At 44.1% G+C, this 18,349-nt stretch overlaps 1 protein-coding gene across 2 annotated transcripts in view; it reads right to left on the bottom strand.

The window, feature by feature from the left end:
- XYLT1 (xylosyltransferase 1) overlaps positions 1-18,349 on the bottom strand; it is a 202,151-nt gene that overhangs the window by 17,489 nt on the left and 166,313 nt on the right. For both annotated transcript variants that reach the window (XM_040591969.1, XM_040591970.1), the window contains 4 exons: positions 13,133-13,349; positions 10,926-11,102; positions 8,718-8,980; positions 5,160-5,355 (listed from right to left, as the gene is read on the bottom strand). In XM_040591969.1, the coding sequence (XP_040447903.1) occupies positions 5,160-5,355; positions 8,718-8,980; positions 10,926-11,102; positions 13,133-13,349 (853 nt within the window). The remainder of the gene's footprint in view (positions 1-5,159; positions 5,356-8,717; positions 8,981-10,925; positions 11,103-13,132; positions 13,350-18,349) is intronic.

The raw sequence follows: 18,349 nt of genomic DNA, 5'->3' as shown, positions 1-18,349 counted from the left end.
CCCAGTACTAAATTAAGCACATGCTTAGGAGGGTGATGGTTAACAAACCACTCCCATCAATTCTCAACAAGGCAACCTAGCGGACGCAGTACTGAGGGCTGCAGGTTTGCTTTTGGAGGAAGTGTTCACCTCACTTGTCCCATGAGGTCCTGTTCCCATGATCTCAAATCAAAAGTGATCAATATTAAACACAAAAAGATTTGAGGGACCCCAGCTGAAGTGAAGAACAGGAGAACCCCCTGGCTCCTTTTGGCAAGCAGACATTTGATGTCATTCCTTGGAGAGACATAGAGATGTTTTGGCCAGCATGGTACTGAAACCCCTCACAGTCCATCAGGTCTTCTTTGGCCGGAATCTCCAAACAAACAGTGTAATGACCTAAGAGTTGATTTGTTCCCCACACAGAAATGATGGGATTCTCTCAAGCGGTCTCCAGAGGCCTGTGCACACCCAGGCAGGATCCCCTCTTTCAGCATATGTGGATATTGAAGACTCCCCCAACACAGAGCTGTCCTTGTCCCCAATCTTCACCTCACACAGGCACGGTCAGAACCTGCTTTCCTGAAAGCATGACAAATAATTGTAGCTCATTTGCTTCAGAGATTTTTCTTCCGAATTTTATCTCATGTCATGAGAATATGTGGTTCCAATATAATGCCAAAATCCCCCCAAATCCATAAAACGTAACAATTACCTGATGCCTACTACCACTGATACCTGTGCTGGAAACCGTCCAGTCCTCAATTCTTTCTAAATAAATCACTGTGGTTGGCAGACAAATTACAGGAGGACTGCAAACAAACGACGACAAGGCCAGCAGAATAAAACCCTACCAATCCTAAATCCATCTGTCATCATACGGATTCCTCCTGCCGGACTATGACACTGCAGAATATGAGACAAAATGAGCCTTCCACTACTCTGCAATCAACACAGCAGAATCGCTGGTATTTCAGAGGTATTTCACCTAGCACACCGGCTAATCAAACCAGACAGCATAGCCCAGATATCAGACCCAAGCATCGACTGCCTCGAGGAGCTGTCAGTGCATACCCTCCTGACAAGACTGACTGACTATGTATGGAAATAAGCCAAGAAGAGAAAATTTCCTGACCAGATCTTATCATCTACTCCACCAACCATCACTGAGTGCAGCCACATGAGTCACGCCTACTGGAGCTCAAGGGATCTGGAAATAATAAAGCCACAATATGTGAAACAAATCTACACCCTCCTGGGCGAAGAAAAGCCCGTAAGGAAGCTCTTTCCACCACATTCAATATTTCTTATTGATGAACTCCTTGAAGAAAGCTTACTTCATCCTCAAAAATCAAACGTTCAACCTCAACATCCAAGAATTTCCCTCTCTTTAGTCTCTCGTCCCTGGGAAAAGAAATCAGAAAGGTCCAATCCCCATGCTCTGACCTCCAGGTGACACTGCACAACACCAGGGTGCACAAAGGATGCTGAGGCACGTTCACATGCGTTTATTAGAGTGGTCTGTGGAAGGGTGAAGCTTGATTTTGGGGAAAAATTCTAACAAATTTGTTGACTGGTTGTTAAGCTTTGCCAGGCACGTCACTGCGTTCCCTAACATTAAAGCAAAAGTCAGAGCCAAAGGGCAGGAGGAGAGGGGGAGGAAGGGACAACTCTCACGCTGGTAGCCATCGCCTCCCACGAGCACCTGTCCCACCACCCCTCTCGGGGTGTGCAGGTCCCCACAGACAGCAGCACAACCCCCCAAGGAGCAAACACTGCTGCAGAGCAGGTCCTCAGCAGCCAGGGCAAGGCACCCAGGTGCCCGCCAGCGCCCAGCCGGTGCTCGAGCAAGGCAAGGAGCTGGTGCTGCCTGGGGCTGTGCACCACCGGGGCTGTGCACCACTGGGGCTGTGCACCACCGGCACCCGAGGGGAGGGAACAGCCGGGAGCTGCCCACCGCTGACATCTGTTTACAAGATCTGCCCTTTATGTCCAGTATCCAGCTGGGGACACACCTTCCCAGGCTGCACGGCTTGTAGTACAAGCTGGGTTTGGAAGAACAGTATTTTAAAGGGAATTTTACTCAAAGCACTGGTTAGAGGTTTATGCCTCTTCCCTTGAACTCTGCACAGCTGAGTTCCCAGTCCTGAGGTGTCTGATTTTATAGGCCAAGAGATACTACAGTCCTATAATATTTTTCATAGCCCCTTAAAACACTATAAGTAGGCTTTCACTTTCAAATGGAGTACACGAAGTATGGGATGGAATCAAGCAGTAATGAATATCTGATAAATTATGAAGGGAAGTGGCACAGAAACTGACATTTTCCACATCATTATTTTAATCACCATTATTTTGGGCTTCAAGAGCAGGCACTGTGCACGGGGCACATTTGGAAAGCTGGAACTCTCTCATTGGCTTAAAACTCCTGTTTCTATCTCTGTTCAGTCCCAATATAAAATTTTCCCAAGATAAATTATGCCTTGATTATGGGTTTGTATCTCGTTGCTCACCACAAACAGGACCATTAGGTTCACACAATGCACACTAATTGCCTGCCACCTAGTTTATTTTATTCTCTGTGATGAATCACAAGTCTTAACAAGACCAGAAATGAACTTGGTGTTCAACTGATATATGGTGAGCTGAGACATTCAGTACTGCACAGCAAATCAATCTTCTGCCCTCCATGTAGAAGTTGCACGAACCCAGGCTGGTAGGATACATACTGCGTGCATTGTGCACAAGCCGGTTTTAGGAGGTGGGGGAGTTTCATGCTTGGAAATAATTTCTCTTGGATTTCCTGTAAGTTTATTTTATTTTACTCAGCTCAAGACTGAGCGCAGGAGCAGTGTGTCTTAATTTCATAAATTAGAAATTTCTTAAATTTGTTTAAAAATTAACCCCAGCTGGCTGATGTTTTTTTCCACTTGTCTTTACGCGGTGTATGGTGACATCTGCTACTCGGGAAGCAAAGGAGCGGAGGGCAGGAAGGGCTGACTGAAGGGGTCCCATCACCTCCGCTGCAATTTCAGTTGTACCTCAGGGTCACAACTGCACCTGGGAGCGCATGCAGTGCAGCATGTTTGTGCTCTTCCTGCCGACCCCGACCCCGTTGTGTGAGCTGGGAGGGAAGAAAGCTCCCAGCTATAAATACCCCATTCAGATTTAAATTTCTGCCAGACCATGGGGTGGAAGTCATTGAAGAACCAGCAGTTGTATGTCCCAGTAAGCACAAATCTTCATTTTCTTTTCTGGTGCTGACCCTGTAAACACCGATACCCTCATCTTAGGTGAACTGCTAAATTTGTTTTACACTTGCTGGACTTTGACAAAGAAGTGGCATTTTAATAAGCAGTAGCAGATCAAAGGTTTTCCAGCCACACTGAAGCTGAAGAGGTTAATGCTGGATTTATACCAGGGTAACTGAGAGAATAATTTGGCTCAGAGGCAGAGATGCCTGCAGGCTGGAGGAAGGCAGAAAGTAAAATAAACAATTAAGAAATGATTGAATTATTTACTTTGTACCTCCTGGTCTTTTAAAATACGAAGCATCTAAGAAAGGAGAGGACAATTAAAGAGTTTAGGTGAAAAAAAAAATAATGAAAACAAGTAAGTAGCCACCAAAACTCTTTTTCTGTGTTTCAAATAGAAGAAAATGCTTCCTTAGCCTGAACAAATCTCACCAGTGATGAAATCCTTCCCATGCTTAGCACTCGCGTGGCCTCGCTGCAGCAGCAGTTCCAACAGGGCTGCTTACAGACCAGCCGTGGTCTGTGAGGCTGTGAGGAGCAGCTCATTAGTCCCACGGGATCCAGGGATCCTCCCTGTAGGGCGACACACTCCACAGAGCTGTGGGCACACGCAGCGAAGAGGCCGCTGACACGCTACCACCTCTCCCGTCGGGGGAGGCTGACCCGGGGCAATGCTGCTGCAGGACGGCCACCCGTCAGGCTCACGCCCGCTGCAGGGCCAGCATGGGAAAAATGGGGCACTGGGGCCAGGGGGACCTGGCAAATGGCTAGCGAGTAGATTCTGGTCCCAGGTTTGTTTCCTCTCTACAACCGCAGTGAAGTCAGAGGTATCTTTTCTAAATAGTTTTATTCGAGTTCTAGAGGACTGAGATCAGTATGTTTCTTTTCATCATACACTCAGAAAAAACTCTGTTGCTGCCAGCCCAGTTGCTGAAAGATCCAGAGCAGGCATCGGGACCAAAGTGAGATTAAAAGTACCAAATAAACAGCAGAAAAACTCCTACAAATCACAAGAATTAAAGCTTGTATGACCATTTATCACTGCATGAAATGGCAAGCCTACCATCAGACACATTGATAAATGAAACACACTTTCCATCCATCTCTTTAATGGCGCATTAGTGTCATGGATTTGCCATGCACACCAAAACACTGAATCCTACCTAGGCATTTCTTAATTGCCCAAGAAGATGGTAATTTATGGACTTAGCCATAATGACTGGAACACATTTGTTCAATCAATTTTATACCTTAATTGAAATTTGTGGCTTAACAAGAAAAATCATGAAATTAACTGCTCAGACAGTTATATCTTTAAAAAAGAACACAGATGTCTGATTCTATTAGTGGTCAACTTTCCTCATAAATTTGAGGGTACATTTTTTACACTCTATGTCAGATCCTGAGACAAATTCCTAGAAGAAAAAACAGGATTTGTGGGAAATCGCAGCCACCAGTGTGATAATTTTCTCTTTTGTGTTATAACATCAATATTCCGCTCACATGTGGCATCGGTGCCTGACTATCACTAATTTTATGAGGGTTTTTTCAGCATACCCTTGAGAGGAATGCTTACCACATCCCCGTTCACATCTGGAGCTGCAGAAACATGGCATTTTTCCCAGGTATCTCTCACAACACCCACAACAATCAGAGTCACAAAACTTTTAAGTTACTGAGGCCCTTTTACAACAGCAAATGCCTCCAGTTTGTGCTTCAATCAAGAGGGAGTGAGGATACTCACAGGACCACAGATCTGAGCCGGCAACAGTATCTACTTCAGCAAAGAGGATGTGCATTAATTACACTAAAGAGCCACTGTCAACCAAAAGTTACATGGAAATACAGTTTCCAGAGGCTGCTGAATTAGTGTGCAATCTCTCCAAAGGCGCCTGATGTTGTGCATGGGTGGCTGTGAATACTTACCTCTGAAAACTGCAGCCTTCCAAAATCACTTGGTGGACTTGCGATCTTAAAGACTTTCTTGGGCATCACCCACGTTTCCAGAGTTTCTAGTTTACTGACAGCCAGATTCGTTGCGTGGTGTCTAATTAGGAAGCCTTGGAAACGGTCAGCAAGGAAGTAAAGGTGGACGGAAACTGGATGGCCCATGGGGTAGTATCTGTAAAATGGCACACGCTCATCAGTTACACGAGAGAGACATGACATCACCATTTACTTGGAGCTAACGGCTTAAGAAGTATTCATTTCAACTAGAAAATTCACCACTGTACATTAAGAGATTTCAAATGTGTTCATGACTCATTATCAAATATTCTTAGGCTGTTCTGATTACCTTGAAACATAAAAATATGCTACTAAGAATATATGCTCATTTAGAACATATTCACGGCTCTAAGCTCTTTAGGAGATACCTCCGCGTGCCCGAAACCTCCTCTCCTTTAATCTCTCTTCTGGGTAAAAGGCATGTCACCGGAGATACATATTGCTAGGCTGCAGCACTGTTCGCCAGGGCAAAGGATGCTTAAGAAATGTGTCTCATTCCCAAACAGGTGGTCGCCTTTCTCCAGGGTTAGAGCACAAGATGCCTGGCGGTGGATCCTGGGGACAGCAGTGGGCTGGGGACAGCAGCCCACACCGTGTCCTTGCCTGCACATCTGTCCCCAACCCACGGCCCAAGGGCTCGGTCCCTGCCGGGTGGCACTGCATCAAGGACACCAGAACTGCCCCCCCGGCAGGTCTCCTTTATTTTAGGAAATAAACTTCACATTCCTTAAAGACTTGAGGTTGCTTTTTGCTATGGATTTTCTACTCATAATTACAAATAAACTGAAAAAAGGTCAAACAAACAGGAAAAGCTTGTCTTCAGGAGATTTGGAAGCTTTCAGCTACAGTTCAGATTCAAAGACAGCGTAGTCCTGGTTTTAATAATTAAAATTAATGGTCAGTTGTCTGCTATAGTCTCAGAAACATCTGTAATTATGTTTGTATACATATGGATGCATAAATAATCAAAAATACATTATTCATAGCTCTGCAATCAGATATTTTGCTACTTTACAGCACCGTCATTAATTGCAAAACAAGTGTTTGCAACACATTTAAAAACCATCCACTATCACACCTTCCCTGCCAAGTCAGCTAATTCTGACTCCTCATGCTAGTTATTACATCTCAAGACATAAACACCAAGAGGAGCTAACCAGGAAGGACCTTTCATTACATGAAACCAGCAACACCCAGAAGGAAGTCTCTAGGGCTTAAGGAATAAACATAACAAGAGGGGGTACAAACAGGGCCAGCACTGATGGACTAAGCAAAGACACAGCAAAGTTATGCAGCCTATACAAGGAACAATCTGACTTCTGTTCCAAGTACTGAGACCTCCTGTTCTATATGTGTGCGGCAGCAAATATTTACAATATCCTTGAAACAGTCTGAGTAAATTGTCTCTTGGCAGCAGTGAGTAAAAATGCCTGGAGATGGAGAGAAATAAATTAAATCTCAATCACACATTAATGTTGCTTCCACTGAAGATGCTGATATGCAATCTAATTTGGTACCAGAGCAGTCTGCAGGGGGCACGGCTTCCTGAGGCTGGGAGCTAGCCCTTGGTAGAGCAGTGTGCAGGGAACAGTCTCCTGGGCCGCTGTGGGTGGCAGCATCTCCTGTGAAATGAGCTGGGGTGGCAACTGCAGGATCAGCCAACTTCGCGCTGCTGTTAGCCCCAACAGCAAAGGGAATGCTGCTGAGGTGCTCAGTCCAAATACATCCCTGCCCTTCCCGCGTTAGAGGCATGCAAAATCACGAGAGGGACAGAGGCAGTGTACACATACATGCACACGCTCCGAAAGACAACATAGTATCAAGAGAGGAGAGGTGCGAATCATAAACCTGAGGGTCATCCACCTTCCTGTGATTTAAATGGGACACTGGCTCACAGCGTTTTTGAGGGGGCTCGGGTAGGGATGAAAATGAAGCGTTCAGCCCCGTCCCTGTGTGCATTCCTCCCTGCACCGTTCCGAGGCTCCAGCCTCTGTGAAGGCGCCGTGCTTTATCCCGGAGACAGCTGCAATCAGCGGTGGATGACACAGCTGCCCAGTCTATAATCTGAGCAAGCTTGAAAAGCACCTTGAGCTCCTGTGCAACGAAAATCTCCCCAGAAATGAAATTGATTACTGATATAAATCATCATCAGAACACCGGCAAAAGGAATAAGCACAAAAGTAATTGTCAAATTATTTCAGTAGTGGTTATACATAGCTCCCATCCTCTCTGCTGGCTTCGCTCTCTGCAGGACAAATGACCCAGGACTTCTTTAGGTCTCCCTTTATGTCATATAAGGAAGACATGCTACTAGTGATTATTTCTATCTAATTATTATTGATCTTTTATTGCTTTGCACTGGTAACCTTTACTGGCAAAGCTGTAATAGGAATCTGGATCACTTACTGCTACATCTTTCTAAATGGGACATTACTCAGCACTTTCATGACTAAGTAGGAAGGTCAAGGCACTTTGGTTCCCTCTCGAGAACACAAGAGGGGCAAAGTCCATCCGTCAAAGCACAAGGAGCGTCTTCAGTATTTGCTGACTTAGGCTGTATGTTTTCTATTAGGATAAAAAAGGGCAAGGTCCAAAAAATACATTCTGAAGAAGGAATTAAGAGACTGTAAAGTAAGACTTTAAAAGATGAACCCTCACTGCTTTGAACATAAAGAGCTTCAGATGTGTTTGCAGGCAGCAATTATCTACCATGAAGAAAGCCTTTTCTGTGCAAGTCTAACTCCAGGAATTCTTCCTTCAAATCCCTTTTAGACTGAATTCTTCTTTGCTAGGCTTATAGGTGAAAAAGGAATCTAGAATGTGGGGGGCTTTCCCTTTAAAGAAAAAGGACCTTTATTTGAGAGAGAGTGAGAGAGAGGGAGATCTATACATGCATTCATTTTATTTATTTGATGCTAATGGATCCCATCAGTTACAACACTTTTGGCACAGACAGCTGTACCAAGCAGGCAAACTGAGCTCAAGCAAGTAGCTCTCTGTGCTCCATGTATGCACCCAGGGGAACAAACAAGCAAGGGCCATTAACCTGCCTGTGTTCAGATTAATTCTGAAATCCTGTCCTCTGCTTTTGGTAAGTATAATAGAGGTGAACACGACCTCTGCTGCAATCACACAGAGGGTTTGGAAGCTGCGGGTATAATACACTTGCTGAAATTAATCAAGAAAATGCAGCAGTAGGGGTAGCACTGCCCAACTGGATCCTGTCTGTCTTCATCAGGCTGGAGAGGAGCTCCTTCAAAGTGCAGCGAGCAGGTCACAATGTCAACCCTGAATAACCAGTGCTTTGTTGTTGGCACAAATACTCCCAGAAATAAGCACCGTACGCTTGCAGCTCCTGGCCCTGTTCGTGACGGTACGCTCCATCCAGCACAGCCAAGTAGCTGAACATCTGCCGGCACGTGGCAGCCCACCCTGTGTCCCTTGGAGCACCCAGGACAAAGACAGACCCGGACTGACCTGCAGCTGTTGTCTCCAGCAGCGTGGAACGAAGTCTCCGCTCTCCTCAGGCCCAGGCGGGAGAAGGCATGGTACATGGTGAGGGCGACGTCGCTGAGGGTGTGCACGCCGTCGGGCTCGTCGTACACGTTCTCCCAGTAGGACCGGAGGCCGGGTGTGCCCGAGGGGTAGTTGCCATACAAGTAGTAGTCCAGCTGGCCGATTATCTCCTGATTCACTACAGCTTCAAATTTGCGGGCAAAGAAAGTTGGCCTGGCAGTCTGCTGTGGTGATACAAAAGGAGAAGACACTGGGGTGAGTTTCCCATCTTCAGCCATGACATTTTGTCTTAAGCGATGGCTTGGAGCTGAAGACATGAACTGGTTCTCCCCATGGGCAAAGCTGTCTTAAAAGAGTCACTTTTCTGACAATTTGTTGTTAAGATTCAGATAAAAAATACATAATTACTCCATGAAAATATAGGTGTGCCAATCCCTCCGTAACAACAGCCACCCACTGCTGCCTTGCCCTGGCCGGGTCTCCAGCAGTGCTGGAGGGGTGAGGATGCTCTAAGCGACGGTCACCCTGGAGGTGGGACAGCACTGGCACGTGTTATGAGCGGTTGGGCCGGGGGCGAAGCGTCCCGTGGCACAGGGTCTTGGAAGGGGCAGAGCGGTGTGTATGAATCTGCTGCTGTGAGGGGGCACGGGGACCCTGGGAGAGCCGCCATCGGTGGCTGAGGTTTCTCAGCTTCTGACCGGTCCTATAGAGATGTTTTGCTCTGCCCTTGACACAATCTTGGGTGTATTACTAGTTTAGATGCTACTCAACTACCACTGGCTTTTAAAAAGCTTTTATTCTGCCCTGCTTATATTTAAGCATGGGCATTGAGGTGCCGAGAAGTTCAGAAGTGCCCCAGGTGGTTAAAAAATTCTTTTGAGGATGTTCAGTTTTACTCTGAGATGTTGCATGCTGCGGGCTCTCCATCTCCTCAGCAGCTTGCTTTGTGCCTCCGTGGGAACCGCCAGCCAGCCTTCTGGTGCCACGTGTCCCTGAGAGGGGCTCTCTCATCAGCCAAGTGTCAGAAGTTGCCCTTACACATATCCTAATTTTGAACTTCCCCTTGCAGCCCAGTTTACCTGATGGTTTTCTGAAATGTCATCGTGGGTTGTTTTCCCAGTCTGGAGCAAGTCAGCCTCTGCAGACCGGCAGGAGTTTTTTAAAACTTGCCATTTAGTCTGTGCTGCAGACTTTCCTGGGACTGGTGTTCAGGGCAGCAGCACGCCTCTTAGATAATGTCTCATTTGCTCTTTTTGTGAGCGCCTGTGTCACTGCCTTCAGCCTCGCCTAGTAGGCAGCATATTACAATAAAGAAAAGATCTCTGTTTCGGAGCAGTCATCATTTTTGTGCTGTAGGGTAACACATTCCCCATCCCACACAAAGCCTGAACAAACATGCTTTATGCAGGGAACCCCAAGGAGCTGCAGGGATGGAATTGCAAATCTGGTGACCTTGAAACAAGCAGTTGTTCTTTCTTAACAGAAAATACACAGACCAGATACAGACTTGAGACTGAGTGCACCCTCAAGCACAAGGATTTGCTCTCATGTCTGCCTCGAGGAAACTGTATCACAAAGGAACCGATTAAACTTTTTAAGCAGTTCTGTCAAGCCTGGGTGATTAAAACCTCATGACTCTGGCCCCCAAGTAAACTTAAGTATAATCATGTTGATGAATATAATCACAAAACCTGATTTGCTTTGTGCTATGTAAGCCTGTAGCAGACACTCTGGTCAACTTCCAAGTTTTTTTCAAAGATGAAAAACATTACTTAACAATGAAAGCCAGGGGTTTCATGAAATCATGACAACACCTGAGCTGGAACTTAGGAAAAAATCCTTTGCAATAAATTCACAAGAGTTACCAAGTAATATTGGTACAGTGAGGAATGTTTCAAGCATCCCTCCTTTCTAGCACAGCAGATCTACCAACGCCGAGTAGTGCAAAGAGCTGCTCTGTGCCCTTACCATGCAGTATTAAGTCTCAAGGGCCAAAACAGAGAACCAATCTTTCATTCTCCTGAAATTAACAGCAGAGCTTCCTCACCTTTTCTCCACCTTGCCTGATGGGGTAAAAGCTTCCCTTCCCACTCCCCACTGCAGCCATGCAGCCTGAGGGCTCTCCACACCCCAGCAGAGGGGGAAGAGCAGAGAAACTGCTTCAGTTACCTGGAATCGGTGGAAGTCTGCTGGTTTGAAGTCGTTAGGTGAACAGCCACACCAGTCAACAATGTGCTTGTACTGACACTTGCAACCGAGTTTTCGGTTCCAGTTCGTGATGCGCAAGTTGTTGTCCACCATGGAGTCACAGTACGGGCTGTTCTCCAGAACAGTGTGAAAGAAGGACTGCAACATTTGAAGACAGAGCAGATCAGTACATTCAGCTCCTCAGACTTCCATCTTCTCCTTCACTTCAGCCCACGGGCTGAACTGAATGCAGGTGACTTTCTTTTGAAATGACAGAATTAACAAGTGCTGCTGTTCTACCATATACAAAAAGCACTCCACATGTACACATTCCATACAGTATGAAAAAAACCACAGCATGCTATAGACCCAGCCAAACTGGAAGAACATACAGTTGAAGCCTTGCTACAATAACCTCCAGGAAAGGCACCAGTGCCAGGAATTATTTTAATTTCATCTGTATGAGCAATTTTAAGAAATTCCCATTATTTCTCTTCTACAAGTTACTCTCTGGTCTAACTGATTTAGGACTGTTATCCTGAGCAATGTGTTATATATATCAGGCTGTTTCCTAAGACAATCCTCAAACCTTCACCACCACCCTGGTTACTATGAAAAAAATAGTCTCAGACAGTTCTTCTCTATCTCCAGCACTCCAAAATGCATTGCCAGTTGAACGGCCTTGTTCTGAAACACACAGCTCACCCAGGCACCAAAAGGACATTCTGCCTCCTGCAATTACGTCTGAAATCATAAGTCTTTATTTGCTGACTCAAGGCAGCAAGGAATTCCTATTGGGCTATCCTAATTGTACCATCATAATATCAGCTGTTACATAAATCATGTGTAATGGGGACTGATGTAGCAGGTTAACAGGTCAGTGAAGGCAGGGTGATTTTAAGAAACGAGCTATGTGACTTGCAAGGAAAACCTTGTAGAAAGAAGCTACAGAATATGATCAAATTTAGCCCTCTAAGAGAAGCTTTTTGGAGCAGTGACTTCTCTTTAAAATCAGCAATAGCAAGACCTATAAATAACTAGCATAACATTAGCATGGCTGGCCCCCAAATAATCCCCCTACCCTTTTTAATGTTAAATGACAGCCCAGTGAATATGGATTTTATGCTTGAGCTGTTTGGTTAAACCCATAAAGGCATCCATTCTCATTCAAGCGAGAGGGGAAAAAAAAACAACCCTACCCAATTACCCATTGCCCTGTGTCCTTTTATAATGATACAGAAATTTCTCCTAGATAATGGATAAAAAGGTTATCAGAGTTGAAAGAAAAGGTGAATTTTAACAGAAATAGGATTAAAGCAAGATTATTCAATATGTGCACGGAATAATAAACCCCTATCAAAAGATGACAGTGGCTGTGCTCCACCGTAAACTAATGAACCTGGCTTTGCACGATCGGTCTCATCAATCCCTCAAAATGTTCAGAGGCCATTAGCGAGGAATGAAGTTACCGTTTTAAAGACAGTCATCAGGTCCTTCCTTGGGATGGCTGCACGCTACGTACCCTGGGAGCAGAGCCTGACAAGCCAGGGGAGCAACGTACCTGCTGCAGCAGGGGTAGCACTGCCTGACAACCCGCCAGGCTCTGTGCTCTATTTGCAGATAACGCATATCTCCCTGACATGCTGCCGCATGCTGGATGAAACCCATCCTGGTGTGCGCTCCCCTTCTGCACCACTTGTAGCCAGAGCGATTCCTGAGTGATCTAAATGATTTGTGACTATGCCTTGTAGCTGAGTTTTCAACCGAACAATAAACCTTTGTTTGTAGGATTTTTATTTTTAAAGAAAAGGGCTGGATAATAGTGAGGAAAGCTACTTATGAAGACAATTTGCCATTTCTAATAGCCTTCAAAGGCTTTGTGGAGGAACAATTTGCAAGCAAAGGGCAGTTGGATTTTGGTTGTTCAGTAATAGATTAATAGGCTTAATAGTATAAAACAAGGCCACTCCTTGCAAAAAAGTCCCACAAACAAAGCAACAAAACAACTGCAAAAGTTGTTCTAACACTAAAGGACTTACTCGTCATGGGAGTAAAATTATCATTACTCACTGTGGGATGGCCCAAAGCCCACTAAAATCAGGTGAAAGCCCTTCTGACTTCAGAGATCTTTGGGACAAGCACAAATATTGTAGCTTTGAACAGAGAGGAGCTGGTTTGAGTTCACATACCTCAGCAGGAAGCAACGTGTAAGAGTAAAACCTCTTCATCTTTGTTACCAGATCATCATTAGAAAAAGTGACATACTCCACAAACTTCCTGTTCAGGAGAAACCAGTCCGACCCTCCATCGACTGTGATTCCTTCTGGGATCCTGCGGTCCCCCAGGCGCCACATGTGAGTATCGCATTCCAGGAACAGCCGATCCAGTCCTTGTTTTCTGATAAATCTGAGGGAATACAAAAGCAGTCATTAAAAGTTAATTTGTATTTTGTTATCATCACGAGCTCTACAAATAAAGAAGCTACTTTCTCAAGCAAAAAAAAAGGATAAAAAGGTCACTTGTTTATATTTCTGTTCTACTCATAAATAATGTAGAGAGGTTTAATAAATGATTAATCAGTTATACATTCACTTATAGAGACAAAGATCAACAGATTCCTTTTAAACACTGTTTACACCTTCTGCTGACCTAAGACAGAACCGTGCAAGTTACAGAGCTTTATGGCATGAAAATGCGTAATCTTCATTAACTCTTAACAAACGACTGCAGAAGAACCGTAACATGAACATGAACTAAACACAATCTGTGTGATTGGCTTCTGCCTCTAAATAAATGCAGTTTTTGAAAAACAGCAAATTGTACATAAAGGTAAAATGACCAATTTTCTCCTATGTTATTATACCACAAATTTTTCTATTGGGGTATAGTTAATTAGGAAGAAATACAATTGCTTTGCTCTTTGCTGCAGAATGAGTATGTCTGCTCCATTTTCAAGTACTATTGGGAACAATGTTTTGTTATGGCTGAACCGTGAATAAGAGGAGCAACTGCAGAACTGTAAAGTTATGGAAATGAATTATTTGAGACCAATATAAGAAGAAAAAAAAAACACGACTTGGAAAATCAATCTGTGTCTGAAAACAGTATGAACTGGATGCCCGCACATGTTTTGAGACTGTCCGATCCAGGTTTCTATTTGTTATTCCATTTTCAGAATTATTTCCCAGAAAGGGGAGCAGGGCAGCCACAAACCAGCACATACCTTCGCAAGGGGGGTGACTGCTGTTAATAACGGTGAGCTGCTGCACTGACTACATCCCACGTGTTCTGAGCAATAACAGATGCTAGCTAACCAGACCGCCACAGTCACTGGCATCCACTAGACCACCGGTCTCACTGGGTGCAAGAACTGCAGCTAACAAGAGCCGTGGCACCTACAGTGCGGAGGACATCGTAAGACCTCTCCTTCCTTCCTGAACAACACACAGCTACACCAGGGCTCTTAGGAATTTTTTAGGATTAGGAAGTCAAGAAGACATTTTAGTGGTCCTCAAGTGCATGCAACTGAAGGAAAAAAACCCCCAGGGAACACCATCAAAGCCTTCTGGACTCCTGCATCTGTAAACATGAGTGTTAACCCTGTAGGCTAACTCCCCGGTTTAAGTTTTGTTCTAAACCCATCAAAGAAGTGAGGCGCAATTATGAAATGGTGCATATTAATTTTCAAAAGGACCGTAAATTACTCCAGGGTCTATGTCCTACTGATAGCTATATCTCTTCTCACAGTATGAGAAGAGGAGCTCCTCTGTTAACACAACAGTGCAGAAAATGTGTAGATGAGAGTGGAGAAATTTTTCTTTCCATGAACAAGTTTCTAATTTCATGTTCCATTATGAAGGATAATAGAAAAGTCTTGCAATTTTAATGCAGCGCTCTGGAATGTAATCTTCAAATTCAATATTTATGCAGTTATCTCCAAATCAAATATTAATGTGCCTGAAAGTTTGGTCATTTATTTATTTCCCTCAAAACTAAATGCTCATTTGAGTTAATTATTTTAAGAAAATAATAGAATTTTATCGACTGTATTTCAATAGGAACATAAAGTTCTTTTCCATGAAATAAATTCTTTCAGCTGCTATGTCTACCGATTTATCATCCTTTATTCTTGTTTTCAAATACAAGTTTTCTTTGACTGCAATAGAAACCTTCAAACCAAAAACCCACCCGACCATTTCAACCTCCCCCTCTTATTTACAAACTCCCTCAGCCTACATTAGTTACAGTGCTTACAGCTCTGTTATACAACTTCAGCCTCGTTGTCCGAAATTGGCAACAGAAGAGTATGTCCACACTCAAGATGAGAAGGTCTCAGCAAATCTAGCCTCACAGCTTCATGTTTTTCAAAATAGCTGACAGGCTCCTTTTATATATATGTACACAGTGTATGCAGTTCTATGACTTTTTTGAGCTAATAGCTTGGTCAAGAAAATCTCTGCATATGCAGTGAAATAAGACAATTCTTGGAAGCATGAGTGTTTTCACAACAAATCTCAGTCCTAAAATCCTACACAACAAGGTTACTAGAAGAAACCTCAATGGACTGTCCCCTCTTTCATCCTCCAGCAAGGCAGTGTAGCCCAACTGAAGAGCAGCAATGACTTTGGAGACTGGCAAAACGATGACCCTTTCGCTAATGCTTCTTGAAACCTCCCTAGAAACAACCTATCGGGGTTTAAATGCCAGTAACAACCCAAAGAAAGCAGGCATTCCTCAGAAGGCTCACCCTTCCTGGGCCCACCTCACACCCTCGTAACACCTGAACGCAAGAACACGTTGGCACAGCGAATAACTTCATTTTATCTATGAAGCAATGATTTATACAAGAGGCTTTCAAGATACAGCTCCCCATTGGGCAGCTGCTTGCTATCTATGTTCCTTGGGAGCCGAGGGGACCAAGGATATTTTAGATCTGGTAGATCTAACTGATCCTGCCTGAGGTGGCAGTCGGTCACCCTTGCAAGCCTAGCCTGTGCTGCTGGCACACAGAGCTGAACCGCAACCCAAGTGGAAAAGGTGGATAAGGCTTTATTTTCCCTTTCAAACTCTCTTCTAGGATAATGGATGCTCCTAGCTACTCCAGCAACAGCAATTCTGGCACCCAGGGAGGCAAGAACTTACCCTGAGCATATTGGATATTGCCTGAGGGAAGGGACAGGTGCTATTTCTATGCCGCGTAGCCCTGTTAAAGAAATAAAAAACCTTCAGACACTACAAATTTTCCACAAAGATTCTTGACTAGCCAGCCAACAATGCTGGCAGCAGCCACCTCTGAAAAGAAAAATAAGAGGATGGAGGGCAAAAGTATGACCCTACTGATTTGTTTCTAGTCTATGCTGTATTAGTTTTGGTTATGGTTGATGTAATACCAAAACAGTGCATTTGATGAAGGCACATCAAGCTTCAGAGAGAAACGAAATGCAAAAAATGGTGGGGTTTTCCTCAAGTCTTTCTCTCTTGGGTTTTACATGACACCTAGCATATAACTCCCAAATTAAAGTAGAAAAAATGGATTAGTAACAGCATGTCATTAATCTCAGTGAATGTGGAAAAATTCAGGTGCCCTGAACTTCCACTGAGCCTGGCACACCTCCGAGAACTGCCATACTCGCCCGGACAGTGACACACAACTGACCAAGGTATGGTTAGCCAAATACAACAGACACTGATGTCAGATGAAGACACTTGACCTTTCTCCTGGTCTAAGATAACCAACAGAAAGAAAATAATGATGATAAGTGAATCAACCAGGAGAAAATAAAATTGAAGTAAGAAAAAGCATGCCATTTTTCCTTATTTCATAGAATACCCCATCTGAGATATTTTACGCTTACCCTTAATCAATTTTAACTCTTCCTAAAGAGCCTCCGATTCTGAGCAGCCTGGATTACCCTTGCAGGTAAGCAGCAAGCATAGCACGACATGAATGCATCTTGCCAGCTGAGCTCAGCGATGGGGCAGCGACATGCGTGAAAGGTGCCGTTTGCGTGCTGGCTATGCGTGGATGCAGCCTCAGGGGTTACACGGTTCCGCATGATTATTTTTACACTTTAAAAATCCTCCTGCCTGCAACATGTGGTCTGTCACACTGGGTAAAGATAGTTAACTGTCCAGACAGCTCATGATTGCAATCCAGCTTAGGGAACTCCTCTTACTTTGTAATGTATTTACATATTTATAAATACATTTCAGATGAGGCTCTAGGACTGTATAACACAGAAAGCATTTGTAAGATGTTTAGCACACGCTCCTACAACGCAAATATAAACACAGCTCGGCTCTTGTTATGATATGTTTTATCTACTAACAAATATCGTTGCACAGTTACTTAATACCAGCAGAAATGTCACAAATCTCACCCTTTTGGATAGCTTTCTCCAAGTGACACTGCCTGCCGCAGCAACCCTGGGAGACCCCCACTCCTGAACGCTCACGCTTACGCAGTATGTAAGACAGTTTGCTGTTTTCTTCTTTCCAAAGTTCATGAATGAATAAAACTTTCTTAAGTATCAGAGGCTATCAGATTGCTACATGTTACTTATCACTAACAGGTTTTTGTCTGGAAGGAATATATTTTTTTAAGGTGAAAAGGTTTTTCTTAAATCTTTCCCGTTTCCAGCCTGTTGCCCAGAAAACCTCCTGTTGACATTTTGCTGTTAACCAGGTGCGCCTACCAGAACCTCATCATCATTACTCACAATACAAGAGGAAGAACTATGAATAAAAGTTAACAATACATCAGCGAAATAATTCACCACAAGTTGAAAGTCAATGTCAGAGCAAGGATCCGCAGAGCTGGTAGCTCCACTAGCACCACATCCATGTTCTCCTTAATACATGTGGACAACCTCTGCACGCCGCTTTGATGATCTGCTCCTCTTTTAACTCTCTTTAGACAAAAATTTGAAGAAGTCAGGCAATTTTCGTGGGAGAAGTCAGGAAAATATTTTTTTGGATGAGAAATACCAGAGGCTCTTGCCAGCAGTGTTTCCACAGCCACCATGCAACACTGACCAGAATCAATCAGTTGGGAAGCATAAAACAATCATTTGCAATTTAGGTGACCACGTAGAAAGCACAGAACAGTAATTTGAAAATCTTGAGCATAACAGTCGCAACAAGCAATTTGTGAGCAATCTCTAGGCTACAATATATCTCCAAAACCCAGTCACTGAGTAATTCTTTGTAATAAGCAACTTCATAAAAGCCAGACCTGCATGGAGCATTCCCTGCCTGCTGCAGGCCAGAAATCCTGGCCGCCACTGACTGTGTGATGGATTTCCAGTTGACTGTGCCGTAAGCCTGACTTCACCCCATTTCCATGAGAAACTATACTATGGAGGGTTATATAGTATTTAAAAAATCTGAAATAATTAACAGTTGGC

Source organism: Falco naumanni, chromosome 4, assembly GCF_017639655.2.
Source record: "Falco naumanni isolate bFalNau1 chromosome 4, bFalNau1.pat, whole genome shotgun sequence".
NCBI lineage: Eukaryota > Metazoa > Chordata > Aves > Falconiformes > Falconidae > Falco > Falco naumanni.
This window is presented reverse-complemented; position numbering and strand designations above follow the sequence as displayed.